The sequence below is a fragment of the Oncorhynchus gorbuscha genome, linkage group LG19, assembly GCF_021184085.1.
Source record: "Oncorhynchus gorbuscha isolate QuinsamMale2020 ecotype Even-year linkage group LG19, OgorEven_v1.0, whole genome shotgun sequence".
Lineage (NCBI taxonomy): Eukaryota > Metazoa > Chordata > Actinopteri > Salmoniformes > Salmonidae > Oncorhynchus > Oncorhynchus gorbuscha.
The window spans coordinates 38,122,549-38,150,545 of record NC_060191.1 but is presented as its reverse complement, the minus strand read 5'-3'; the positions used below and the strand labels follow the sequence as shown (position 1 = coordinate 38,150,545).

The following is a 27,997-nucleotide window of genomic DNA, read 5'->3' as shown; positions in this document are numbered from 1 at the left end:
CCACGGTTTACCACAGTGGCTATTGATGATATCTGCGTTTTCTGTGAAAAAGGTGAGAATCTGTCTCACTTGTTCTTTGAATGTAAATATGTGTCATAATTTTGGGAAAACATTTTTAAATACTATTTACCATTATGAACACTACACACGTTTCTGACATGAAGGATATAATATGTTACTATTGCAAGGATAACAAGACCATTGATTTTTTTTTTATTCTTGTCAAATACTTAATACATGAATGAATGTAACTATTTTATTAAAACATTAACCCTAGTGAATAATATTTTTCCTGAATCATTACAAGATTTTTGCACTAGATTTTTCAAAAATATTTTTATTACTTGATATTTTTGTATGTTAGCATTTTCTTGTTAATACCATTCTATTTTGTTTGTAACAATGTAAATTGTTCTGTATTTTGAATTTAAAAAAAAACTTGTTACAGAATCATTAAGAAACATATTTAATCAAATAAGCCACATGTAGCAAATAAGCCATTATAGGTTTTGTCAACTAAATTCAACACTCCCTCATTGACCTCCATACAAAAACTCCTCACTTGTTGAACAAAAAAACACGACAAACTATACATGCCAGAGAAAGATTTTCGACCAAGTTCTCCCCCTCACTTCGCCTCTTCTCTGGTTACATTCCATTCTCCACATTGAATCCTTCAAGTCTTCTTCTATAATATCATGGCGATCCACAAAGAAACATTTAAAGTGCATGCCACTACCTACTGTGTTGGAATGTACGATCAATCATGATTGGGCCAATTCTGTACTACCTTAAATACAAATGTTTTGGAGAAATGTCCTGATGAAACAAATATAGAACTGTACGTCCTGATGAAACAAAAATAGAACTGTTTGGCCATAATGACTATGTTTGGAGGAAAAAGGGAGAGGATTGCAAGTTGAAGAACACCATCCCAACATTGAAGCATGGGGGTGGCAGCATCATGTTGTTGGGGTGCTTTGCTGCAGGAGGGACTGGTGCATTTCACAAAATAGATGGCATCACGAGGAAGGAGAATTATGTGGATCTATTGAAGTAACATCTCAAGACATCAGTCAGGAAGTTAAAGCTTGGTCGCAAATGGTTCTTCAAAAAGGACATTGAACCCAAGCATACTTCCAGAGTTGTGGCAAAAAGGCTTAAGAACAACAAAGTCGAGGTATTAGAGTGGCCATCACAAAGCCCTGACCTCAATCATATAGAAAAGATGTGGGCAGAACTGGAAAAAGCGTGTTTGCGAGCAAGGAGGCCTACACACCTGACTCCGTTACACCAGCTCTGTCAGGAGGAATGGGCCAAAATTCACCCAACTTATTGTGGGAAGCTTGTGAAACGCTACCCAAATCATTTGACCCAAGTTTAACAAATTAAAGGCAATGCTACCAAATACTAATTGTTTGTAAACTTCCGAACCACTGGGAATGTGATGAAAAAAAAAAAGCTGAAATAAATTATTCTCTACTATTATTCTGACATTTCACATTCTTAAAATAGTGGTGATACTAACTGACCTAAGCCAGGGTATTTTAACTATGATTAAATGTCAGGAATTGTGAAACAGTGTAAATGTATTTGGCTACGGTCTATGTTAACTTCCGACTTCAACTGTAGTTCTACCAACCTGTTTTACAGCCTGCATATGATACATCATGACTGATCCTATTTCTGAGCCTCTCCAGCAACTCTCTGTACCTGGCATCCACCAAACGCTGCACTGTGTTCTCCCACACAATTACTGCACTTAACCTTCACATTTCTTCCACATTTCTTCCACATTCACTGTAATCATGTGCACATCCACACATGTTATTTATTTTACATTGAGCAGCTAAATGACCCATTCTTTGGCATTTAAAACACTGCAGTGCATATGGGACAAATTCTCTAACATTGAAACTTAAGGAATCTGATCTGTACTTTTCTCTTGTAAGACTTTCTCAAAACCTCTGCATCACTGATAAGCTTTCACTTGTTTGACCCTCTTTCCTACTGATCAACCTTTTGGCCTCAATCACTCTGCCTCTCTTCAAATTTTAATATCATCTTTGGGCATAGACATTAGGACCCCAGTGGTGATTCCCCCTCAATCTAGCATCAGCACCAGGTACATGGCTTTTAATCTTCTTCCCATTAAGTTTTCCCATTTTCAGAATCTTCTCTTGCTGATCCTGGCTACCACACAATGTTAACAATCTACCATTTCCAATGAACCAGGCTAATTTCACTTCACCTATCTTTCTCTACAGACGTATAGGGTGTAAGTGAAACCGTGTGGTCTCATCAAACACGATCACTACTTTCCACTCCAACACATCATTACTCTTGATTCCTACATGGTCCCTCTTTATAATTTCTTTACTAGATGATCCACAGCTTTCTGTATCATGATCTCTCTTCTTTCCACTACCGATCATTCCGGTGCTTGACCCTCATCCTTCTGCTCCATACCATCAGAACTGACACCCATATCGTGAGCATTCCACCACACCTTTCGCTTCACCAACCTTTTCTCCATTTCCTCCATTTCGTCTGCACTACTAGCCGCCATTTCCACCCTCCAACCCTCTCGCCCCTCCAAGTTGTCAGTTCTAGTCGTTATATTTCTATGCATGTATTGATGAAGTGTCAGGTGCTCAGAAAAGACACTTTACTGCAATAATTATTCAGCATAGTAAACAAAACCAACAGTAGGCTTATACAATCGGCATTAACTTTAAATTAATGAGAGTTGTGGATATATCCTACGTTATTAAAGACATTTAATGTAGACAACATTTTTCATTTCAAATTTGATCAATGTATCTATTATTGTAAGCGATCTCGTGTCTATTACCAACCGCGTCCTCTCCGGGTTTCGAATGGTTGCATGTTCTGTGGTGAGGCTGTTGCTATAGTAACAGGTACGGAGAGCAGACAGTAGTGGCGCTGGTGAGCGACAAATAGCGAAAGGTGTTGAGGGTTTCTGAATGTGAAAGAGTGAGGAGGAAAGACGTGCGGTTAGGGAGGCTGCAAGAAGGGGGGAAGTGACGGGTCTGCTTGAAAAGAAAGAAATGTCGGAGAGGATCGCTTCATCATGTGGAAACCTTTATGACACCACGTCACTCCTTCTCCAGTACTGCAAAGGTGAGTTCACTTTTGACTTGCTTGCAGCTCCGAGTCGACCGGTTTTGATATGAACCGTGGCACACTGCTGGGACTGTAGGTTTGCATGCACCTGTTTGCAGGTTCCCTACCAGTTTACACGAAACATACATGTAGCTCGAGCTACAGATTATTGAATAGAATGTTAGCTTGCATCGTTAAAATGATCTATGGTCGATCTATCCATCCATCATAGAGCAGGCTGTCGTGAACTTCGTTAACCCACTGCTATGTTGTGTTAGGTGTAACCCAGAGCCATGTATTTAGAAAAATATTTGGTTCAGGTGTAGCCGAGCTGCAAACCCTCTGACTTTATGTAAAATATTTTTCCCGACTGGGGGAAAACAGATAGGCTATCTCTATGATATTTAATAGTGGAACTATTTGCACAATATGGTTTCACTGTTCCAGATTAAGTGTAATTGCCTTAGAGAGAAGATGAATTACACTGTCGTGGCTTCATCTCTCTGTTGTAAATTAGAGAATAGTGTTCACTTTTTGAGGGGCAGCAGGGTCTGGACATGACTGTGGTGTGAAGGGTGATCATAACAATACAGCCCATCAAAGAAAAGCTGATGCAATGATGCTGTAACTGGCCACATCACAAGACCAGGTTCATGCACGTGAGGAGAAAAAAAAACACACACCTCTGGTAATGTTTTTTACTCTACAGTATTTAGTTATATTTTATGCACCCATGCTATCCAATACAATTTGACATGGTTCACAAATCCAATTATGCACGTAAGCAGTGGGATGAAATTGAACTGCGAGTAAACATAGGATATTTGAAGGGACCGTGTAGCGTACCTAAATAGACTTGAAAGGTAATTTATGTATTGCTGAACAAAAATCTGTGAAACTCAGGTTCTGTGTATTGGGCTACATGTAGGTCTAAAAATAGCCTATCATATTGAGTGACAGGTGGACAGACATGGAGAAAGGCATGTCATCTGTTCAAATGGCCAGGCTGTCCTTACCCTGTAACCATGAGAAGATATTTCCCATGGCAGGGTCTACTATGCACAGTACCCAACCGGGGTGTCCTGCCATGGTCTCCGTTGGCCAATGCCTACCCAGCTAGGACATAATGTTCTGAGAACCATATTTTTCTCAGAGCTTGGTGAAAGTGTGGTTGTCCTATTGTTATTTTGCATACAACCCTACCACACCTTTCTGTGAATGGTGCAGGACATTTGCCTGGCTTTGGAACATTCCCAGCACATTTAAGTCACTTGACATAAAAAAAATTAAAAAATCTTGGTATTTCATTACTTTAACCGAATGTTTCCTAAAAGTTCAAACATGGTTACATTTCATTTCAATTTTGGTAATGTTCTAGCCTCGTACGAACCATCCTGATCTCGCAAGCTTACATTCTGTTTCGCTACACGGATACAGTTTGGTCACGACAAGATTCAAATCATTTGAGCCTCTCCATTCTATCCGCTGTATGGCCGGACCAATCAGCATCCTCTAATAATCTGTGGGCACAGAAGTAGAAAGTCATAACAACAATGGCTGCTCCTGAGGAGGTTGCTGTTGATTTTTCTATAGGAGCAGTTATATCAGAACTGGAGGACATCGCTTCATTGAAAGAACAGCACATAACTGCACTGAAAGATTTTCTCATGGGAGATGTTTTCAAGTCAAATCACATTTTATTTGTCACATGCGTCTAATACCAGAGGTGTGGACTCGAGTCACAAATATGATGACTTGCAACTCGACTCACTTTAACACCAAGTACTCGTGACTTAACTTGGACGTGAGCCTTTTGACTCGAACTGACTTGATACCCTCCCCAAGCCCAAATATGAAGAATTATGCTATTAAAAAGTTTGGACTGCAGCCAATCAAATTGTGCCCGTGGAGAAAAAGTTGCGCGTGGAAGTGCAGAGGAACATCGGCGGGTGAATTCGGATGGAGCCCTTGGAAAGATGATACCCCAAATGATTATTTTCGTATATAAAGACTACGCTGTAGTCAACACAAAATGGATTACAACTTGCACAAATGCGGGAAGAAACTGCTCAATTACAGATTTGAACAATACCAGATGAACAAAAGTGTCACAAGTGAACCACAACCGTCTCCAATCTGACAGTTCATGGAGACCCGTGTAGGGCAGTACAGCATGAATCATCCACAGCATGAATCATCCACAGCAGAAAGCTATCAACAATGCAATACTGTCTGACCTGGTTATCGATTGCACCTTGCCTCTGTCTATTGTGGAAAACAAGAGTTTAAGTCACTTTCTGTCATTGGTTGACAGTAGGTACAGCCCAGTGTGTCGTAGAACATTGACATCAAAATTATACATTGTGTGCAAAAGGCATGAGGAGGTAGGCGATGAATATGTAGCGAGGGCCAGCCGACTAGAGCATACAGGTCGCAGTGGTGGGTGGTATAAGGTGCTTTAGTAAAAAAACGGATGGCACTGTGATAAACTGCATCCAGTTTTCTGAGTAGAGTATTGGAAGCTATTTTGTAGATGACATCGCCAAAGTCGAGGATCGGTAGGATAGTCAGATTTACTAGGGTAAGTTCGGCGTCGTGAGTGAAGGAGGCTTTGTTGCGGAATAGAAAGCCGATTCTAGATTTGATTTAAGATTGGAGATGTTTGATATGAGTCTGCTGCCAACATGAGAAAGGCATTCACGGTGTGCTTCCCCATTGATCAAGAAGATGAAGTACATGACGAAGATCACCTTGATGACCCAGAGCTCTGGAATGACCTAGCCCTGGAAGACCAGCCAACAGTGGATGCTGCTATTGCAAAAAAAACAGTGCTTGCAGTGTTTTGTCCCCACTCTCCAGCTCGTGGTGTGAGATGGCTTGAAAGAAACAAGAGATGACTCCTTCTCTTTCAAAGTTATCAAAAATCAGCTCACTGCTGCATACAAGCACAACATACAAAGAGGTGTTTGAGGCTGAATTTGGGGGAAGAGGCATCCCTGCTGTTGTCAACACAAGATGGAACTCAACACCGAGACAAATGAAGGTAGTTATCCAATGTGACCATCTAAAACTCAGGCATGTTCTAGAAAAGTCTGGGCACAAGGAGTTGTTGTTCACAGTACGGGAGTGGAATAAATTGAAGGAGTTGGTGGACATCCTGATGCCATTTGGAGAAGCAACAGATATGACACAGGTGAGAAGATGGTCACAATCAGTTCTGTTGTTCCCTCGGTCCTGTCCCTGAATCACCACCTGGAGCAGCGGAAGCCTCAAGTCCATTTCCTGAGCGGCCTGGTCAGAAGTCTCCAGGCATCCATGAACCAAAAGATTTCTTGGAATCTTCATCAATGTGAAAATGACCAGAACACAGGATGGAATCACTGCCCCCTTTTCAGATCCAGTCTACCTCAAAGCAGCTGCCTTGGATCCGGCTTTTTCTCTGATGTGGGTGGAGCACCATGTGCTGTTCAAGGAGGGGGTCAAGGAGGAGGTGGCACAAAGAGTGAAAGGTAAATTATTATTGAGTTTAATGTCAATTTTTTTCTCATAATTTAATCCAATTGACTGCAACAATAATACTGTTTCAGTTCAACCCAGTGTACCACCAATACTCTAATACTGACCTTTTGGTTTCTACTTTTACATGTTTTGCCAGAACTGATTCTGCAAGACGCTGCAGGGACTGAGCAAGCTGTGCCTCTTGTTGATGAGGAAGAGCGAGAGGACCATAGTCTTGGACATGAAGAAGGGCTGTTTGCAGCATACTGTAAGAGGCAGAATAAAGCTGTTGGGACCTCTCCAGCACTACAGCTAAGTCACTACCTTGACATATGCGAAGGACAGAATGCCCTCTTGTTTTGGGCAATGAAAAATGAAGGCTCTTCCTTCACTGTCCCAAAGGGCCATCAGGGTTTTGGCAGTGCCTCCAGTGCCCCGGTGGAGCGTGTCTTCAGCCATGGTGGCATCATACGGCGGCCTTGTGCACAAATGACTGACAGACTTTTATCGAATTTGGTAATTTGCAAATGCAATGTATCATAGGGCCCTGAGATAAGAGGGAAAAAATGAAACTGTTTATGCATTACACATGCACTCACACACATGCAGTCTCCATGTTCAGGTTTTATCTCCCATCTTTGGGATCAGTATTTTATTCTCAGACATTCAGGCCAGTGTTCAAATTGTAGGCCTACTTGAATTTCAGTAGCAGTTGTTTTGCTGTACCTTTTTAATAAATGATTGTAACTTTATGGCAGGATTGATTTAAGTGTCTAAAGTATATCTGGAGAGAGAGATTTTGTTTTTGTTGTCTTGTTGTTTTGTTGTATTTCCATGGAAATATAAAGTTTATTTGGAAAGTAATAAATATTGTAATAAACCTGTTGTTGAGGTTATTCACTGTAGCTCTCTTGTTTTGCTAGATCTATGGTCATAGCCAATATTCATACTGCCCTTGCAAGTCATTGCCACTCTTTCCCCTCGGTTGGCACACAGTCTTACATGGAACAGGTCCTGGAATGGAAAGGGACAGAATATCCCCCTTGACTTACACCTGGAACACCTCAGCTTCTTGAAGGCATTTTTGAAGGGCCTGGGTCCAAACATGACTGAGCAAGCAGCAGACAGGATTATCAAGTCCATTGGTGTCCTCAAGGACTTGATGGACACCGCAGACGCTGAGTTAGCAGCATTAAAGTCTAGTGGCATCCATCATGCTGCTCGCCAGACTGGGGACATTCTAGGCTTTGTGGAGGTTGTCAGGGAGGCAGAGCTGTTTAAAATCCAACCGGGCAGAGTTCACCTCATTCCCTGGTTCAAACCGCAACATTTTCTCAAAAGTGAAGTACAGTGAGTTGTTCCCATTTTGATTTGAAACATCTTAGGTGCCAGGCTAGCTGGGGATGTGGATGGCTTAGTCTGACAATTAAACCCTGTCTAAGAGGTCGACCGTGATTGGGAGTTGAGGGGCAGGAGTAGGCTAAATACACTAATGTTGTCACTGTAAATATTTCTTATTCATTTGTATTTATCAGTACAACTTTTGCTCAGATTTGTACTTTGTTATACAGATAAAAGCAAACGTTGACTTATGCCTCTTGATTAATTCATAATGTTAACAGTTGAAGTGAAACGACACCACTGACCGTTTTGAGCAACAGTTGTGACGTTTTGCATTTGGACAAGTAAATACACACAGATGGTAACAAAGGCTCATTTCTGAGCAGTCAGTCAACTAACTACTATAGAACAATGTCCGCAGCATAAATTGTGCCGTAAATGACCTTCTGTCTTATGTACTGTGCAGTGCAGTACATCAGAAAGTATTCACACCCCTTGACTTTTTCCACATTTTGTTCTGTTACAGCCTGAATTGATAATGTATTGCATTTAGATGTTTTTGTCACGGGCCTACATACAATACTGCATACTGTTAAAGTGGAATTATGTTTAATTAATTGTACAAATCAATTAAAAATGAAAAGCTGAAATGTCTTGAGTCAATAATTATTCAAGCCCTTTGTTATGGCAAGCCTAAATAAGTTCCGAAGTAAACACTTGCTTGACAAGTCACATACCAAGTTGTATGGACTCAATCTGTGTAACAAATAATAGTGTTTAACATGATTTTTGAATGACTACCTTATCTCTGTACCCCAAACATAATTATCTGTAAGGTCCCTCAGTCGAGCAGTGGATTCCAAACACAGATTCAACCACAAAGACCAGGGAGGTATTCCAATGCCTCGCAAAGAAGTGCACCTATTGGTAGATAGGTAAATCATTAAAGAAGACATGGTGAAGTTATTAATTACACTTTGGATGGTGTGTGTCAGTACACCCAGTCACTACAAAGATACAGGCGTCCTTCCTAACTCAGTTGCCGGAGAAGAAGGAAACCACTCCGAGATTTCACCATGAGGCCAATAGTGACTTTAAAACTGTTACAGTGTTTAATGGTTGTGACTCCACAATACTAACAGAGTGAAAAGAAGGAAGCTTGAACAGAATAAAAAATAATACAAGACATGCATCCTGTTTGCAACAAGGCACGAAAGTAATACGGCCAAAAAAAATTACAAAGCAAATCACTTTTTTTGTGCTGAGTACACAAATCCAATAATACACATTTAGTGAGTACCACTCCATATTTTCAAACATTGTTGTGCCTGCATCATGTTATGGATGTACACTACCAGTCAAAGGTTTTAGAACGCCTACTCATTCAAGGGTTTTCTTTATTTTTACTATTTTCTACATTGCAGCATAGTGAAGACATCAAAACTATGAAATAACAAACATGGAATCATGTAGTAACCAAAAAAAAGTGTTCAAGAAATCAAAATATATTTGATATTCTTCAAAAGCTACCCTTTGCCTTGATGACAATTTTGCACGCTTGGCATTCTCTCAACCAGCGTCACCTGAAAGGCTTTTCCAACAGTCTTAAAAGAGTTCCCACGTATGCTGAGCACTTGTTGGCTGCTTTTCTTCCTCCACCTCCTCCATGCTTTACGGTGGGAAATACACATGCAGAGATCATCCGTTCACCCACAGTTGGAACCAAAAATCTCCAATTTGGACTCCAGACCAAAGGACAAGCAAGTCTCTTCTTCTTATTGGTGTCCTTTTAGTAGTGGTTTCTTTGCATCAATTTGACCATGAAGGCCTGACTCACACAGTCTCCTCTGAACAGTTGATGTTGAGATGTGTCTGTTACTTAAACTCTGTGAAGCATTTATTTGGACTGCAATTTCAGTGGCTGGTAACTAATGAACTTATTATTCTCTGCATCAGAAGTATCTCTGGGTCTTCCATTCCTGTGGTGGTCTTCATGAGAGCCAGTTTCATCATAGCGCTTGATGGTTTTTGCGACTGCACTTGAAGAAACTTTCAAAGGTCTTGAAATGTTCCGTATTGACCGACCTTCATGTCTTAAAGTAATGATGGACTGTCGTTTCTCTTTGCTTATTTGAGCTGTTCTTGCCATAATATGGACTTGGTCTTTTACTTGGTCTCTCTATCTTCTGTATTAGGGCTGAGGAGTTTTGCAGGATAAAAAAAAAACGTAATTGAGCTAAGCACAGGCAAAATCTTAGAGGAGAACCTGGTTCAGTCTGCCAGATACTGGGAGGTGAATTCACCTTTCAGCAGGTGAATAACATAACACACAAGGCCAAATCTACACTGGAGTTGATTACCAAGAAGGCATTGAATGTTCCTGAGTGGTAGAGTTACAGTTTTGACTTAAATCTGGTTGAAAATCTATGGCGCCACTTAAGTTGTTGTCAAGCTATGATCCACGACCAATTTGGCAGAGCCTGAAGAATTTTGAAAAGGATAATGGGCAAATGTTACACAATCCAGGTGTGGAAAGCTCTTAGAAACGGTTTGAATCTGGTTTTGGCTAGGGTTAGTCTGTTGTTGATATAGTCCCAAAATGATTTGCATGTCAGCGATCAAGTTTTCAAGATATATAACTTTCAAAATACAGAAATACAGCTGGTATGATGCTTTCCAAGTTATATCTCCAATTCCCATGTGTCCTATTTGTGCTCGAAGTTCCAAAAGGTTTACAAAAAATAAGCTAGCAATGTTATTTAAAGTCTCTTATTGAAACATTCAGTGAAAGTTTGAATGAAGTTATTCAAAAACCTCAATATAATCATTAATTATTGTCACATACCGGATAGGTGCAGTGAAATGAAAGATCCAGAGTAAAACGTTGTCAGAACCTCACTGCAACCTAAAAAATAAACGTTCCCAAAACATTCAAAATGTGCACTTCTGTTCTCAGAACATTTTAAAAAGCTTAGTTTTACCAGGTTATGAAATCTATGGCATCGTTCCTACAACCAATGTGAAACCGAAAACACATGTTCCCACAACTTGTGCTAATGTGCCAAATGTGCTATTTGGGTAGCCTGGATGTGCTGCAGACTTAGGATCTGTTCCAGGCTGCGGACCCCCCCGGACAGTGGAATACAGAGGGGAGCAGCTCAGCTCCTCTGCCAAAAGGAGGATGGATTGGCTTTGGAGCCATCCTTTACTGGTTGCTGTGTGTGTGTGTGTGTGTGTGTGTGTGTGTGTGTGTGTGTGTGTGTGTGTGTGTGTGTGTGTGTGTGTGTGTGTGTGTGTGTGTGTGTGTGTGTGTGTGTGTGTGTGTGTGTGTGTGTGTGTGTGTGTGACCAAAGTTCGAGTCTGGACTCTGAATGGTCTGGTGCTGACGATTTAGCACGTAGTGTCACTAGAGGTTAATTAAGCACTTCAACAGCTGAGATAGCAATTGAGTGTAAAGGTGTATTTTTTTCCCCGCAACAAGCTATTGCTGTGTCTTTTGTTTCTCTCCATACATAGGGTTGTGTGTTCCTTCCAAACGCCTCAAACCTAGTTTAATCTGTTCACAGAAATATTTTGCCAGTGCATCTGTGGAAAGTCCAGGTGCACTTTTGCAAACTTCAGACGTGCAGCAATGTTTTTTTTTTGCACAGCAGTGTTCCGTGGTGTCCTCCCATGAACACCATTCTTGTTTAGTGATTTATTATGAATGCAAACAATAGAAGGTAAAAGGCTTGCAAAGGTTAATGTGCTTTTAACTTGTGACCATCTGGCCCATTTGTCTTATTGACTGACTCAGACGGCGTGCAACAACAATGGCTCATCTATTAGGAAATATCAGACCTACAGGTCAGTGTTCAGGTGTCTTAACCGTTTTCATGGTGTGACAGCTGGTAGTAGGATCCCCTCCCTAGGGTTTGCTCACATTGTTACTCATGTAGACGCTGGTCCCCGTTGTGTGTGTCCTCCCATGACTTCCTTGGAGATGAAGGCAGGGGGGGCTAAGTTGTGTCTGTCATTCTGTCATTGATATAATGTACAGTATGATTCCAGCCATGCAACGGTGTGGCTGATGTGAGCACATACACATGTATCTGTGTGTTAGTGAGTGAGTTTTTGTGTGTCATGAATGGAGGAGACTCGGATCCCACCCGCTGCAGTCTCACTTCCTGGTAGTGCCTGGCTGTCTCTGCAGCAGAGTATAGGTCTGGCCCCCAGCCAAGCCAGCCTCCCTCCCAGCCTCAGGCTGCATCCACTGCTGCTGCCGCTGTGGAGGCAGGGCTGCAGGGAGCAGTGTCCTGTTACAAACTGTGACTCGCTGCTTGTCTCTTTGTGAGCTGCATGTACCGCTAGGGAGGAGGAGAATAAGGGGGGGGGGGGGTTGGTCCAGGAAGAGGGAGGCAGAACAGGCACTGGCTGTAGAGGAGAGGAGGGGAAAACCCTACATAAGAAAGAAGCCCAGACTTGGCATCCCGGGAGCCCCCAAGAGAGCTGAGGAGAGCAGGCTGTCTGACGGAGTGGCTGGCTGGCTGGCTGAGTGACTGAGCATGACAGGTAAGGGAAGGCAAGCAGAGCCCAGAGCCCTATGAATATTTCAGCAGGCTTTGGTTTTCGCCCCCGACCTCCATTGTCCTCTCGCATCACATAGGGGTTCATCCCTCTCCACCTTATGCCATATTGCTAACCTTCCTTCCTCCCCTCCCATTTCCTCTCTCCTCTCCCCATTTACTCATTTTCATATTATATAATTAGTAGCCATGCATTTTTAACACTGAGGCCACCTGCTTTAACTGTGCTAGCTGTAGCTGTCCTTTGCCTGTGCTGTGTCATCTGCTGGAGGCAGTAAAGAGAAAGTTATTGAGCACGCATCATAAGCCTGCAGTCTGTCGGACAGCTACTGTGTGTAAAGTAACAAGGGTGAAGGCTGTTTCATTAACAAAGTAATGGGACGGCGTTCATGTGGACTCGTTGTTGAATAATTAGGTAGATTTAAATGAATGGATGATCACACTTAATTCATTACCAGCAACGTTTCACTGAGGTGTTTTAGTTTGGGACATGGGGATGGGTGGAGTAAACCTCCATAGCTGTGGTTGTTTTGTACCTTGGCAGTGTTATTTACATTTGCTGCAGAGGCAATTTGAAATCTTATCAATGCTTTACTCAGCAGATTTCAAATTGTGACTAAGGTTATAAAGCAGGCCATGGTTAATTGACAGCATAAGTCAAGTAATTCAATTTGGGGAAATAATCTTGCTGGTTATTTCCTTAATGAAAAACGGTACCTAATTCCCCATAAAATCCAGTAGGGATTTGTCATGTCGGAGTATCCAGTTGGACATGTTCTTTCATTTCCCCTCCTGCTGAATAAAAACCTCTTACAGATGTTGGGATTTTTAATGTCAAACTCTCCACTCTGCCCAATTTTGAATATGTGTGTTCTTCCACAATATTTCTGACTGAGAGATGAGATCATTGGTTCCACTGGGTCTTACAGGCAGAGTAAATAGGCATGTCAGTCAGAGTTTGCATTATACTCAGAAATCATGTTGGTAGTACTGCATGACAGATGCATATTAGTCCAGGTAGAATTCTCATATGCAAATAAATGTCTCTTGGTCATTTGAATGGCATATGACGATAACGAATATGGGAATGTTGTCAACTAACAAACAGTCGTCAACTCAGCTTTATACTGTATGTACAGCATGCTGTTGCATGGTCACAAAATCTGATTTAACAGCATTGTTTTGTTGAAAGACATTTGAAAACATTGTCGGACTTTTCAGTTACAGGGCATCCGATCTGATATTGCACAGTTAAGCATTGGAGCTGAAACAGAGGATTAAATTGGGCAGCCAAATGATGTCATCCCAGTGAAGGACGAGGGGTTAGGGGCTAGCTAGCATCACACAGTGGCGAAGGTGCATAAAGATGTAGTAATTCAGAAATGACGTCATTGTTTTACCACTATTCAATGAGTTTTTAAAGTACGACGCGCGATATGGTTCAATGCGCTAATGATTAAGCACAATATGCTTGATTCAAATTGCCGGCGTCTTGGAGCTAGAACTGGTTTACCCAGGGATAATGTGCTAATGACAACACAAAAGAGTAAAGGAGGCCAATGTACAATGCAGTTAACTTAGCAAACGAGGCATGTGTGTCAAGTCCATGGGGGCCGTCATCTTTATGCACCTCTGCTATTCTTCAGTGATGTAAAGAAAACAATCTTCAAAACGGGGTTGGCCTCAATTTTGTTTCAAGCAAATACACCTTTTCATCTCTGTTAGAAACCCCAGCACTGTCATTTTTGGTGTAGGAATCTAAGACCAACATATTGTTTGTCAAGGAAATAGCCTAGTGTAATCTTTATTAGCAAAAACAAACACATAAAGCTTGGAGAATTATGCAAATTCCTGCTTACAGTCCTGGGTGAACAACAAAACACCTTTTGTTCCATGCTCCTGACACCATCGCTATCTGTCACTCTGTCCATTTTTCCTTCTTCCGCTCTCTCTCGCTCCCCATTTCCCCCCCACTCTCTCTCCCTGTCTCCCAGATGACAACGTGTCTGCGGGCAGCACCATGGAGGTGGACGACCGCCTGTCCCACCTGGAGCAGCGTGTCCAGTTGCAGGAGGATGAGCTCCAGCTGCTGAAGGCTGAACTGGCCGACGCGCTGCGCAGACTGGGTTACTGTGAGGAGCTGACCCAGCCTGGGGCCGGAGCTGGGGGGAGGAGGCCTACCGTGGCCCCACCCACCAAGAGTGAGGGGCTGGGGAGCTAGGAGGCTGGGAACACGCTAGACCACCGTAGTCTCGTCGACATACAGTTGAAGTCGGAAGTTTACATACACTTAGGTTGGGAGTCATTAAAACTCATTTTTCAACCCCTCCACAAATTTCCTGTTAAGAAACTATAGTTTTGGCAAGTCGGTTAGGACATCTACTTTGTGCATGACGCAAGTATTTTTTCCAACAATTGTTTACAGACAGATTATTTCACTTATAATTCAATGTATCACAATTCCAGTGGGTCAGACGTTTAAATACACTAAGTTGATTGTGCCTTTAAACAGCTTGGAAAATTCCAGAAAATGATATCATGTCTATATAAGCTTCTTATAGGCTAATTGACATCATTTGAGTCAATTGGAGGTGTACCTGTGGATGTATTTCAAGGCCTACCTTCAAACTCAGTGCCTCTTTGCTTGACATCATGGAAAAATCCAAATAAATCAGCCAAGACCTCAGAAAAAAATGGTAGACCTCCACAAGTCTGGTTCATCCTTGGGAGCAATTTCCAAACGCCTGAAGGTACCACGTTCATCTGTACAAACAACAGTACGCAAGTATAAACACCATGGCACCACGCAGCCGTCATACCGCTCAGGAAGGAGACGGGTTCTGTCTCCTAGAGATTAACGTACTTTGGTGCGAAAAGTGCAAATCAATCCCAGAACAACAGCAAAGGACCTTGTGAAGATGCTGGAGGAAACAGGTACAAAAGTATCTACAGTGGAGCAAAAAGTATTTCATCAGCCACCAATTGTGCAAGTTTTCCCACTGAAAAAGATAAGAGAGGCCTGTAATTTTCATCATAGTTACACTTCAACTATGACAGACAAAATGAGAAAAAAAATCCAGAAAATCACATTGTAGGATTTTTAATAAATTTATTTGCAAATTATAGTGGAAAATAAGTAGTTGGTCAATAACAAAAGTTTATCTCAATACTTTGTTATATACCCTTTGTTGGCAATGACAGAGGTCAAACGTTTTCTGTAAGTCTTCACAAGGTTTTCACACACTGTTGCTGGTATTTTGGCCCATTCCTCCATGCAGATCTCCTCTAGAGCAGTGACATTTTGGGGCTGTTGCTGGGCAACACGGACTTTCAACTCCCTCCAAAGATTTTCTATGGGGTTGAGACTGGCTAGGCCACTCCAGGACATTGAAATTCTTCGTACGAAGCCACTCCTTCGTTGCCCGGGCGGTGTGATTGGGATCATTGTCATGCTGAAAGACCCAGCCACGTTTCATCTTCAATGCCCTTGCTGATGGAAGGAGGTTTTCACTGAAAATCTCACGATACATGGCCCCATTCATTCTTCCCTTTACACGGATCAGTCGTCCTGGTCCCTTTGCAGAAAAACAGCCCCAAAGCATGATCTTTCCACCCCCATGCTTCACAGTAGGTATGGTGTTATTTGGATGCAACTCAGCATTCTTTGTCCTCCAAACACAAAGTGTTGAGTTTTTACCAAAAAGTTATATTTTGGTTTCATCTGACCATATGACATTCTCCCAATCTTCTTCGGGATCATCCAAATGCTCTCTAGCAAACTTCAGACGGGCCTGGACATGTACTGGCTTAAGCAGGGGGACACGTCTGGCACTGCAGGATTTGAGTCCCTGGTGGCGTAGTGTGTTACTGATGGTAGGCTTTGTTACTTTGGTCCCAGCTCTCTGCAGGTCATTCACTAGGTCCCCCCGTGTGGTTCTGGGATTTTTGCTCACCGTTCTTGTGATCATTTTGACCCCACGGGGTGAGATTTTGCGTGGAGCCCCAGATCGAGGGAGATTATCAATGGTCTTGTATGTCTTCCATTTCCTAATAATTGCTCCCACAGTTGATTTCTTCAAACCAAGCTGCTTACCTATTGCAGATTCCGTCTTCCCAGACTGGTGCAGGTCTACAATTTTGTTTCTGGTGTCCTTTGACAGCTCTTTGGTCTTGGCCATAGTGGAGTTTGGAGTGTGACTGTTTGAGGTTGTGGACAGGTGTATTTTTTCCTGATAACAAGTTCAAACAGGTGCCATTAATACAGGTAACGAGTGGAGGACAGAGGAGCCTCTTAAAGAAGAAGTTACATGTCTGTGAGAGCCAGAAATCTTGCTTGTTTGTTATTGACCAAATACTTACTTTCCTCTCATCTTTTTAAGTGGGAGAACTTGCACAATTGGTGGCTGATTAAATACTTTTTTGCCCCACTGTATATCCACAGTAAAACGAGTCCTATATCGACATAACCTGAAAGGACGCTCAGCAAGGAAGAAGCCACTGCTCCAAAACCACCATGAAATAGTCAGACTGCACATGGGGACAAAGATCATATTTTTTGGAGAAATGTCCTCTGGTCTGATGAAACAAAAATAGAACTGTTGGCCATAGTGACCATCGTTATGTTTGGAGGAAAAAGGGGGATGCTTGCAAGCCGAAGAAACCATCCCAACTGTGAAACATGGGGGTGGCAGCATCATGTTGTGGGTGTGCTTTGCTGCAGGAGGGACTGATGCACTTCACAAAATAGATGGCATCATGAGATAGGAAAATTATGTGGATATATTGAAGCAACATCTCAAGACATCTTGGTCACAAATGTGGTCTTCCAAATGGACAATGACCCTAAGCATACTTCCAAAGTTGTGGCAAAATGGCTTAAGAACAACAAAGTCAAGGTATTGGAGTGGCCATCACAAAGCCCTGACCTCAATCCTATAGAACATTTGTGGGCAGAACTGAAAAAGTGTGTGCGAGCAAGGAGGCCTACACACCTGACTCAGTTACACCAGCTCTGTCAGGAGGAAAGGGCCAAAATTCACCCAACTTATTGTGGGAAGCTTGTGGAAGGCTACCCGCAACGTTTGACCCAAGTTTAACAATTTAAAGGCAATGCTACCAAATACTAATTGAGTGTATGTAAACTTCTGACCCACTGGGAATGTGATGAAAGAAATTACATCTGAATAAATAATTCTCTCTACTATTATTCTGACATTTCACATTCTTAAAATAAAGTGGTGATCCTAACTGACCTAAGCCAGGGTATTTTTATTCGGATTAAATGTCAGGAATAGTGGAAAACTGAGTTTTTCATGTATTTGGCTAAGGTGTAGGTAAACTTCCGATTTCAACTGTACTAGCTGTAATAGGAGAGTCTAGAAGCTCGATATGTGAGGCTACTACTACTGAGGATGTTGCATTTTCAACCTGATGCACAAGGCGTGGAGAGTGTTGGTTACCAGCCAGGGGGAATTGTTTTAAGATGGTCATACCAAGGATCATATGGCTATGTCATTTTGAATCAGCTTAAGGTATCAAAAAATATATATAAAAATGTGTTGATTTAAACATTTAATTTGGCCCATAGAAACGCATTGAATAACAGATAGTAAAAATAATTTTAAAAATCGAAAGGAAGTTTGTTCTGAAGTGTCTCTCCTATATCTGAGAGATATAAGAAAGATCGGGAAACTATATATATATATTTGCAATGGAGATAAACCATGTACTACTTACTGTATGTAGTCTTTGGTAAGAATTTGCAGTGTCGATTTTCAAAAACTTCAACAACATACATCTGTTTACTGAACCATTCTCTCCCTCTTGATGCCAGTGCGCCAACTCCTGCAAGCCTTACCATCCAAGCCTCTCACTCTCAGCAATGGTTATGACCAGCAGAAACGTATGGGGGGATACCCTTCCTCCCCCTCTTCTCCCAAAAAGGAAGTGTCGCTGTCAATAAAAAGGTAAGACATGGTCCGAATGTGTGGATCTAATACTGTTTTTTTTTCTTGGTATACTTCTAATGTGCATTTCCAAACTCAACCTTAGGGTGGCAGTGTTGCATTGAATCTACTGTACAGTAGGCACTGTAAACTAATGACTGGGGACATGTCTTGCCTTTCATATCCCTCTCAATACCCCTATTCACTCTTCACCCTCCCACTCTTTCCACCTCTCGTCTTTTTCCTCTCCCTCTTCCCCCTCTCACCTATCCTCCCCCACCAGGAAGAGCATGTCGACAGAGCGTCTCTCCACGGCCAGGAGGGAGATGGTGTCTGACAGCAGAAGCAGAACCACCTCGTCCAGCAGCTCCGCATGTGGCAGGAGCAGGTGACAGTTTGAAACAAGCACAGACCCCGCTAACCCTCTAAACACAGACACTGACTCAGCTAAACCTCGAAACACTGACACAGCAATCACTCCTGCTCTTTCTGGCTAACTGAGAGATCATGGTGTGCAGCCAAGCAACCCTCTGACTGACAATGATGTAGTCACTGGCTAGAGAAGACCAAAGCAGGGAGCACCTTAGCACTGCATTCTCACATAGTGTAAGTTTATGCTTAGGCTGCTCAGTGTTACAGTTCACTATGTCCCTCTTTTATCCACAAGGCATCTGTAGCCGTAGCTCACATCCATGCTAATATACATCTGTGCATACCTTATATACATCTGTACAGTCAACCCCGACATCTGAGAATGGGTGTACAGCTTATCTCTGAACTCTGGGGAAAATATCAAGACCGCTTGCCACATCCTGAGCAGCCATATCTGCCTCCTTTGCCAGATATACTGTAAATTATTATTATAAATAGCCTTTCTTTCTCCCAGACAGGTGACATATGGTGTGGGTCTGTGTTCTTCCCAGCCCTTCCTCGGGCTGACATTGTATTCTGACAGTCGAGGTCCCAAGGTCTCGGTGTGGCTTTGTTGACGTCCAATTTAGGACACTCTGATCAGTAGACCGATCGTTGTTTTTAACCTCTCGCTGTTCAGATCAGATGACAAAGGATCATTAAACACTTGTGTGAATGCACCACGGATGCATTGCTGTGCCACACCGTGGCATTGGATTTCTGTGCAGAGAGCATGTGAATGCACGCTGGATGTTTGACTGGCTTGAATCATTTAGACCCGTGTATGTGTAATGTCTAGGGAGGAGAGGAGACAGCCGGGGAGGGTGGTGTTATGATCTCTCTATGTTGACAACATACGTATAGAAATACAGATCTGCTGATGTGTTTTAACATGCACTTCCGTCATTTTAGTCCGGTGCAGTGTTATGTAGGTTACTGTATTTAACAGCATCATTATTTACATACATCTAAGTAATGGTGAACGCAGCACAGTTGATTAGTAAAGGAAGATGGAACAGTGTATTCACAGTCAAATGCATGGTTGGTTGCTTGTACCGAACATAAACGCCCAACACCTGCTCATTGTTTGAATAGTAGATAACATTATCTGATTGGTTTGTAAGTCGCTCTGGATAAGAGCGTCTGCTAAATGACTTAAATGTAAATGATGTAAATGTTTTATGGAGGTGCTATTAAGCTTTGAAAGACAGATGTATACAGTCAGTCCTTCCACTCCCTCCTCCCTCACCCTCATTGAGCTCACTCTGCCGAGGGTGTCAAATTTCAGGGGTGTAGGTAAAGGAGGTGTGGTTACCGAGCAGAGGAGAGGTCCAGCAGAGTAAGGAAGTGCCTCCCCATTGGTGGAAAAAGTGCCCAGTAAAGTTAACGGAATCAACAAGGAAGCCTGTTAGTTGTCGACAGGGTTCTGTTTTGTGAACCACCTTGCCAACACTGTGCTGTTACTTAACGGAAAAGTTACCATGAAGAGATCACCCAGGTAAAGGAATGCTTTATACTTAGACAGTTTGCAGTTAGGAGGGAGATTGTTTGTTTGTTAAAAAGCCATTTTGGGTGGATGGCTCTTTTATTCCAACAGGAAGCAGTAACTTAAAAAAAAATTGTGGTCATGCAGACCTTCTGATGGTTTTATTTTCAGTGGGGTTTGGGGAGGGACAGCACAGAACAAAGGTCAATTGTGATTTACAACATAAACTGTTAAAGGTGCAATACGCAGAAATCACTCTGCCATTTCCTGGTAGAAAAATAACTAATAGTTTGCACAGAGAACATATATACATCTTCTTAGACTTGCTTTCAATGAGTGACAGATCTATAACTCACATTTCTATATGAATTTGGTCAGGTCTTCCAAAAAGTAACATATTGCCGCATTAAGAGCCACAATGTTTGGGCTAAATGCATATTGTTGCGGTATGGTTTTGGAAGCATAAAGCACCTTATCTTTCATATCGGCAACAAATCTTTTTTTATTTTTTTAAACTTAAAGTTAACGTTCAGACAGAGCATCGGGGCTGTTAACTAAATCCCCCTGATCGGAAGATTCCTTTGTGAATAGACACTAGAGTTGGCGTCTATGAATAGGCTAGGGGGAGCGCTGTCCCGTTCCAGTTTTGGGCAGATCCTTAATTACATTACGGGTGTGTGAGTCAACAAACTAAAAAGAATGGGCATTTTTTCCACATGGGCTTGATTTTCTATGACAGAGAGGGGCTTACGTAACATTCCCCCCCTGGCTGTTGCAATGCCTCAGTTTCATTGTGATCGTGGGTGGCTGGTTTGGATTACTGATTCCTCTTGCTCTGCAGAATGACTATTGATTGGCACTTTTGCTCATCCACGTGCATTAAGCGGATCGACTGACGCACCCTGATTGCAGACCGGCTCGATGGTATAGCTGAGCCTGAGGACGAGGAACAGATTGCATGTATTTGAATGGCAAATTTGATTCAGGGGTCTGAATGCATGCAAATACTGGTTGAGGAAGAGCTCATGATATCCTGTTTGACCACTTTTCTATCTCTCTATGCTGACTTGTCATGCAGTGTTTGATACAGTATGCTCTCAATCACTTCACCGCCCGGGATAACACAGCTCACTGGGTGCCTAGCATTAATTTGCTCTGAAAATCTCAGCCGTATTGTCTGAGTGCACAGGGACTTGACTAAAACCACTCTCTCCACTGCTGCAACACCATACAGTAATTGCCCGAAACACTCAAATCACAAGACCACTACATTATTGGCCACAATTTCTGTTTGCTTTATGCTAGACAACTGTTCACATCAGTACAGACTCCAACATGCATGTATTTTACTAATTGAGACAACACAATCGTATCACACGTTCCATGTCCTCTCGTTTTCCATGTGGAATGTAGTCTTACACTTTGTGAAGTCTATGCAAAATGATGTAAAGCTACAACAATCTGTACAGAAGGCCATTCTGGATGTATTGTTCTCTGTATTCCGGTAGCACCTGGAATTTACTCGATAATGATGCTAGGCGATAGAGTATTTTCTGGTACTTACTTCAAAGAATTCAACATAATATGTAACTATCTTGTACCAAATGGTACAGATTGCTACTTGTTTTGATGAATTGAAAAGAAACAAACACACGGATCATAAATAATCACTAAGTAAATGCCTTTGTGGCTTTGGATCTTTCAGTGTGTCTCATTGGACACAACAGGGCCTCTCCTCTTTTTGAAAGCCGCAGGCAGGGAGACAAACAGGTATTTTCTTGGCCACTTTAAAGAGAGCCCTGCCCCGGCTGTCTCGGGTTGCCCCACAAACAACCAGTCTCCAGATGGAATACACTGTAGTGAATGAATGCTCTGCCAAGGACAGAAATATAAAATCCTCACTGTCTACTTATGTTCTCAGTCTGTCGACCAAAATTGGTACTTGGTGTGTGTGTGTGTGTGCCTTGCGAGTATCCAAACTTTTTTTTTGTTTTGTCCCAAATGTACTACAATACATTTTCAGTTTGAATAGCAAGAATGTATAAAGCAAGCTGTCAAAGAACAATCTTCAGTAGTATTGTAATTGTATCCACAGTCTCCCTCCAAACTCCAAACAGATGGTTAATAACCTAATAATATATGCCATTTAGCAGCGCTTTTATCCATTTTCAGATGTGTGCAAGATGGCCATGGCTATTTCATGCCATTCATGTTCCCTACAAACTGAGAGGGATTGTTTCTCCTAGAGTCTCTCTTATCTTACTTATCATCACTCCTGTGACCGTGCTGCCATGGTACTCTCAAACTGACCTACCTCGGCAATCTGTCAGTGGCCTTGACAGAAACTCATTACTTTTCAGCTGTTGTCGGGTAGTGCTGGAGAGGCCACTCTGTAGGATATTGACTGTCGCGTCGTCTCTGTCACTCTCTCTTGCTCTTTATTTCATTCTCTACCACTCTCTCTCTCTCTCTCTCTCTCTCTCTCAATAACTCTCCTTATTTTTCCATTTCTCGGCATGGCACCAGTTGTATTTACAGCTACCCCTATCTCATCATGGATACAGTATTTTCCCTTCCGCATTGTGTTTGCGTCTGTGAATACTGTATGTTATATGTGTATGTTGTCTATATGCGCTACAGTATGAACTACTGCTTTTCATCTTGCAGCACTATTTGGATAATGCTAAACGTGCATAAATGGGCGTAAATGGGCTCTACTGTAATTCTACTGTGGATAAAAACATTTTTTTTTAAAGTAGGCGGTCAGGAATAAAGGATGAGGTCACTGAATCATTTGGTCCATTGCAGCAGGAGATAAACTGCGTCTCAGAAATGTCAACTGCTCACACAGTGTCTTAACAGTCACCAGTCATACACTGATATTTGTTCTCTTCTATCTCTTTTTCTGTTTCAGCAAAGAATGCGCTGTCAATGCAGGTATGTCTTACACGTGTGTGTGTGTGTGTGTGTGTGTGTGTGATTCCTCTACCCTACTCGGCACCCTTTTATACCTCAGTTTGACTAAAGAATACAGTGTACCTAAGATAATTCATTAAATGCAAACAAAAACATTTCCCGGCACTGAGCATTTTTATGTAACCTTTTATTTAACTAGGCAGTTAATAACAAATTCTTATTTACAATGACAGCCTAGGAGGGTTAACTGCCTTGTTCAGGGGCAGAACAGTATTCACAGATTTTTACCTTGTCAGCTCGGGGATTTGATCTCGCAACCTTTCGGTTACAGGCCCAACACTCTAACCAGTAGGCTACCTGCTGGCCCATAACCAATAAGCATTTCCCAGGTTACTACACGGAAATCCATGAAACAGGAGCAGGAGTAAAGAATGAACATGCCCAATAAACAACAACCAATAGCCTGTCTGTTATTGTTGGGGGCTGTATTCATTTTTAACAAGCCAATTAACTGCATTTTCCCTTGTCCTCTGAGTGCTTGGGTAAATGATTAGGGACCGCAGAGCTGCATGGTCAGAGCCAGAGAGCACAGCACACTGCTCCATTATTGAGCTCAGTTGACTCGCCGCAGCACTATAATGCAAACCATAACCGCAATTAGTTTTTATATGATGTCATATCAGCCAAGAGAGACTGTATTATGGGGTACCCTGAGTAATTGTAGTGCCTCAAATAAAAACAATTCTGCAAAGCTTCAGAACAGTTTGAAATTACATACACTAAAGCTATATGCGGTGCATTCGGAAAGGATTCAGACCACTTGACTTTTTCCACGTTTTGTTACGTTAAAGCCTTATTTTAAAAAGGATGAATATATATATATATTTTTTTATCCTTATTATTTTTTTAAGCCTTATTCGAAAATGGATTAAATAAATGTTTAAATAAATGTTGTCCCTCATCAATCTACACACAATACCTCATAATAACAAAGCGAAAACAGGTTTTTAGACATTTTAGTGTACATAAGTACTCATAAGTATTCAGGCCCTTTGCAATGAGACTCGAATTTGAGCTCAGGTGCATTCTGTTTCCATTGATGAACAGTTTCATCAGTTTCCATTGATGAACAGAGATGTTTCTACAACTATTGGAATCCACCTGTGGTAAATTCAATTGATTGGACATGATTTGGAAAGGCACAAACCTGTCTATATAAGGTCCCACAGTTGACAGTGCATGTCAGCGCAAAAACCAAGCCATGGGGGCAAAGGAATTGTCCGTAGAGCTCCGAGACAGGATTGTGTCGAGGCACAGATCTGGGGAAGGGTACCAAAAATGTCTGCAGCATTGAAGGTCCCCAAGAACACAGTGGCCTCCACCATCTAAAATTGAAGTAGTTTGGAACCACCAACACTCTTCCTAGAGCTGTCCGCCTGGCCAAACTGAGCAATCGGGGAGAAGGGACTTGGTCAGGGAGGTGACAGAGCTCAAGAGTTCCTCTGTGAAGATGGGAGAACCTTCCAGAAGGACAACCATCTCTGCAGCACCTCACCATTCAAGCCTTTTATGGTGGTGGCCACATGGAAGCCACTCCTCAGTAAAGGCACATGACAGCCCGCTTGGAGTTTGCCAAAAGGCACCTAGAAGAGTCTCAGACCATGAGAAACAAGATTTTCTGGTCTGATGAAACCAAGATTGAACTCTTTGGCCTGAATTCCAAGCGTCACTTCTGGAGGCAACCTGGCACCATCACTACGGTGAAGCATGGTGGTGGCAGCCTCATGCTGTGGGGATGTTTTTCAGCGGCAGGGACTGGGAGACTAGTCACGATCGAGGGAAAGATGAACAGAGCAAAATACAGCGAGATCCTTGATGAAAACAACATGCTCGAGCGCTCAGGACCTCAGACTGGGGTGAAGGTTCACCTTCCAACAGGACAAGGACTCGAAGCACACAGCCAAGACAAAGCAGGAGTGGCTTTGGGACAGGTCTGAATGTCCTTGATTGGCCATCCAGAGTCCGGAATGGAACCCGATCGAACATCTCTGGAGAGACCAGACACTCACCATCCAACCTGACAGAGCTTGAGAGTATCTGTAGATAAGATTGGGGGAAACTCCCCAAATACAGGTGTGCCAAGCTTGTAGTGTCATACCTAAGAAGTCTCAAGTCTATTAAACAAGCTAAGCGTCAGTACAGAGACAAAGTGGAATCTCAATTCAATGGCTCAGGCACAAGAGGCATGTGGCAGGGTCTACAGTCAATCACGGACTACAAGAAGAAACCCAGCCCAGTCACGGACCAGGATGTCTTGCTCCCAGGCAGACTAAATAACTTTTTTGCCCGCTTTGAGGACAATACAGTGCCACTGACACGGCCTGCAACGAAAACATGCGGTCTCTCCTTCACTGCAGCCGAGGTGAGTAAGACATTTAAACGTGATAACCCTCGCAAGGCTGCAGGCCCAGACGGCATCCCCAGCCGCGCCCTCAGAGCATGCGCAGACCAGCTGGCCGGGGGGTTTACGGACATATTCAATCAATCCCTATACCAGTCTGCTGTTCCCACATGCTTCAAGAGGGCCACCATTGTTCCTGTTCCCAAGAAAGCTAAGGTAACTGAGCTAAACGACTACCGCCCCGTAGCACTCACTTCCGTCATCATGAAGTGCTTTGAGAGACTAGTCAAGGACCATATCACCTCCACCCTACCTGACACCCTATACCCACTCCAATTTGCTTACCGCCCAAATAGGTCCACAGACGATGCAATCTCAACCACACTGCACACTGCCCTAACCCACCTGGACAAGAGGAATACCTACGTGAGAATGCTGTTCATCGACTACAGCTCGGCATTCAACACCATAGTACCCTCCAAGCTCGTCATCAAGCTCGAGACCCTGGGTCTCGACCCCGCCCTTTGCAACTGGGTACTGGACTTCCTGACGGGCCGCCCCCAGGTGGTGAGGGTAGGCAACAACATCTCCTCCCCACTGATCCTCAACACGGGGACCCCACAATGGTGCGTTCTGAGCCCTCTCCTGTACTCCCTGTTCACCCACGACTGTGTGGCCACGCACGCCTCCAACTCAATCATCAAGTTTGCGGACGACACAACAGTGGTAGGCTTGATTACCAACAACGACGAGACGGCCTACAGGGAGGAGGTGAGGGCCCTCGGAGTGTGGTGTCAGGAAAATAACCTCACACTCAACGTCAACAAAACTAAGGAGATGATTGTGGACTTCAGGAAACAGCAGAGGGAACACCCCCCTATCCACATCGATGGAACAGTAGTGGAGAGGGTAGCAAGTTTTAAGTTCCTCGGCATACACATCACAGACAAACTGAATTGGTCCACTCACACTGACAGCGTCGTGAAGAAGGCGCAGCAGCGCCTCTTCAACCTCAGGAGGCTGAAGAAATTCGGCTTGTCACCAAAAGCACTCACAAACTTCTACAGATGCACAATCGAGAGCATCCTGGCGGGCTGTATCACCGCCTGGTACGGCAACTGCTCCGCCCTCAACCGTAAGGCTCTCCAGAGGGTAGTGAGGTCTGCACAACGCATCACCGGTGGCAAACTACCTGCCCTCCAGGACACCTACACCACCCGATGTTACAGGAAGGCCATAAAGATCATCAAGGACATCAACCACCCGAACCACTGCCTGTTCACCCCGCTATCATCCAGAAGGCGAGGTCATTACAGGTGCATCAAAGCTGGGACCGAGAGACTGAAAAACAGCTTCTATCTCAAGGCCATCAGACTGTTAAACAGCCACCACTAACATTGAGTGGCTGCTGCCAACACACTGTCATTGACACTGACCCAACTCCAGCCACTTTAATAATGGGAATTGATGGGAAATGATGTAAATATATCACTAGCCACTTTAAACAATGCTACCTTATATAATGTTACTTACCCTACATTATTCATCTCATATGCATACGTATATACTGTACTCTACATCATCGACTGCATCCTTATGTAATACATGTATCACTAGCCACTTTAACTATGCCACTTTGTTTACTTTGTCTACATACTCATCTCATATGTATATACTGTACTCGATACCATCTACTGTATGCTGCTCTGTACCATCACTCATTCATATATCCTTATGTACATATTCTTTATCCCCTTACACTGTGTATAAGACAGTAGTTTTGGAATGGTTAGTTAGATTACTTGTTGGTTATCACTGCATTGTCAGAACTAGAAGCACAAGCATTTCGCTACACTCGCATTAACATCTGCTAACCATGTGTATGTGACAAATTAAATTTGATTTGATTTCAAGTCTGTATTTGCTGCCAAAGGTGCTTCAACAAAGTACTAAATAAAGGTTCTGAAATACTTTTTAAGTTGTAATGCATTTGCAACAATTTCGCTTTGTCATGTATTGTGTGTGTGTGTGTGTGTGTGTGTGTGTGTGTGTGTGTGTGTGTGTGTGTGTGTGTGTGTGTGTGTGTGTGTGTGTGTGTGTGTGTGTGTGTGTGTGTGTGTGTGTGTGTGTGTGTGTGTGTAAAATTGATGAGTGGGGAAAAAACATATTTAATCCATTTTGAATAAGGCTGTGATGTAATTAATAAAATAATAATAAGTCAGTTATGAACAAATTCTTATTTACAATGACAGCCTAGGAACAGTGGGGTTAACTTCCTTGTTCAGGGGCAGAACAACAGATGTGTACC

At 42.7% G+C, this 27,997-nt stretch overlaps 1 protein-coding gene across 5 annotated transcripts in view; it reads left to right on the top strand.

Annotated features, from left to right (window-relative positions):
- The first annotated feature begins 2,931 nt into the window (after nt 1–2,931).
- Nucleotides 2,932–27,997, top strand: part of LOC124005836 (echinoderm microtubule-associated protein-like 1) — a 39,927-nt gene continuing 14,861 nt past the window's right edge. For 2 of the 5 annotated variants that reach the window (XM_046315445.1, XM_046315444.1), the window contains exons 1-2: nt 20,249–20,384; nt 23,287–23,309. In XM_046315445.1, coding sequence (XP_046171401.1) covers nt 20,368–20,384; nt 23,287–23,309 — 40 coding nt within the window. In that variant the 5' untranslated portion in view covers nt 20,249–20,367. Of the gene's footprint in view, nt 3,145–12,387; nt 12,517–14,524; nt 14,732–18,363; nt 18,497–18,758; nt 18,864–20,248; nt 20,385–23,286; nt 23,310–27,997 lie in introns of those variants that run through there. The other 3 variants (XM_046315440.1, XM_046315442.1, XM_046315443.1) reach the window with 3 other exon arrangements.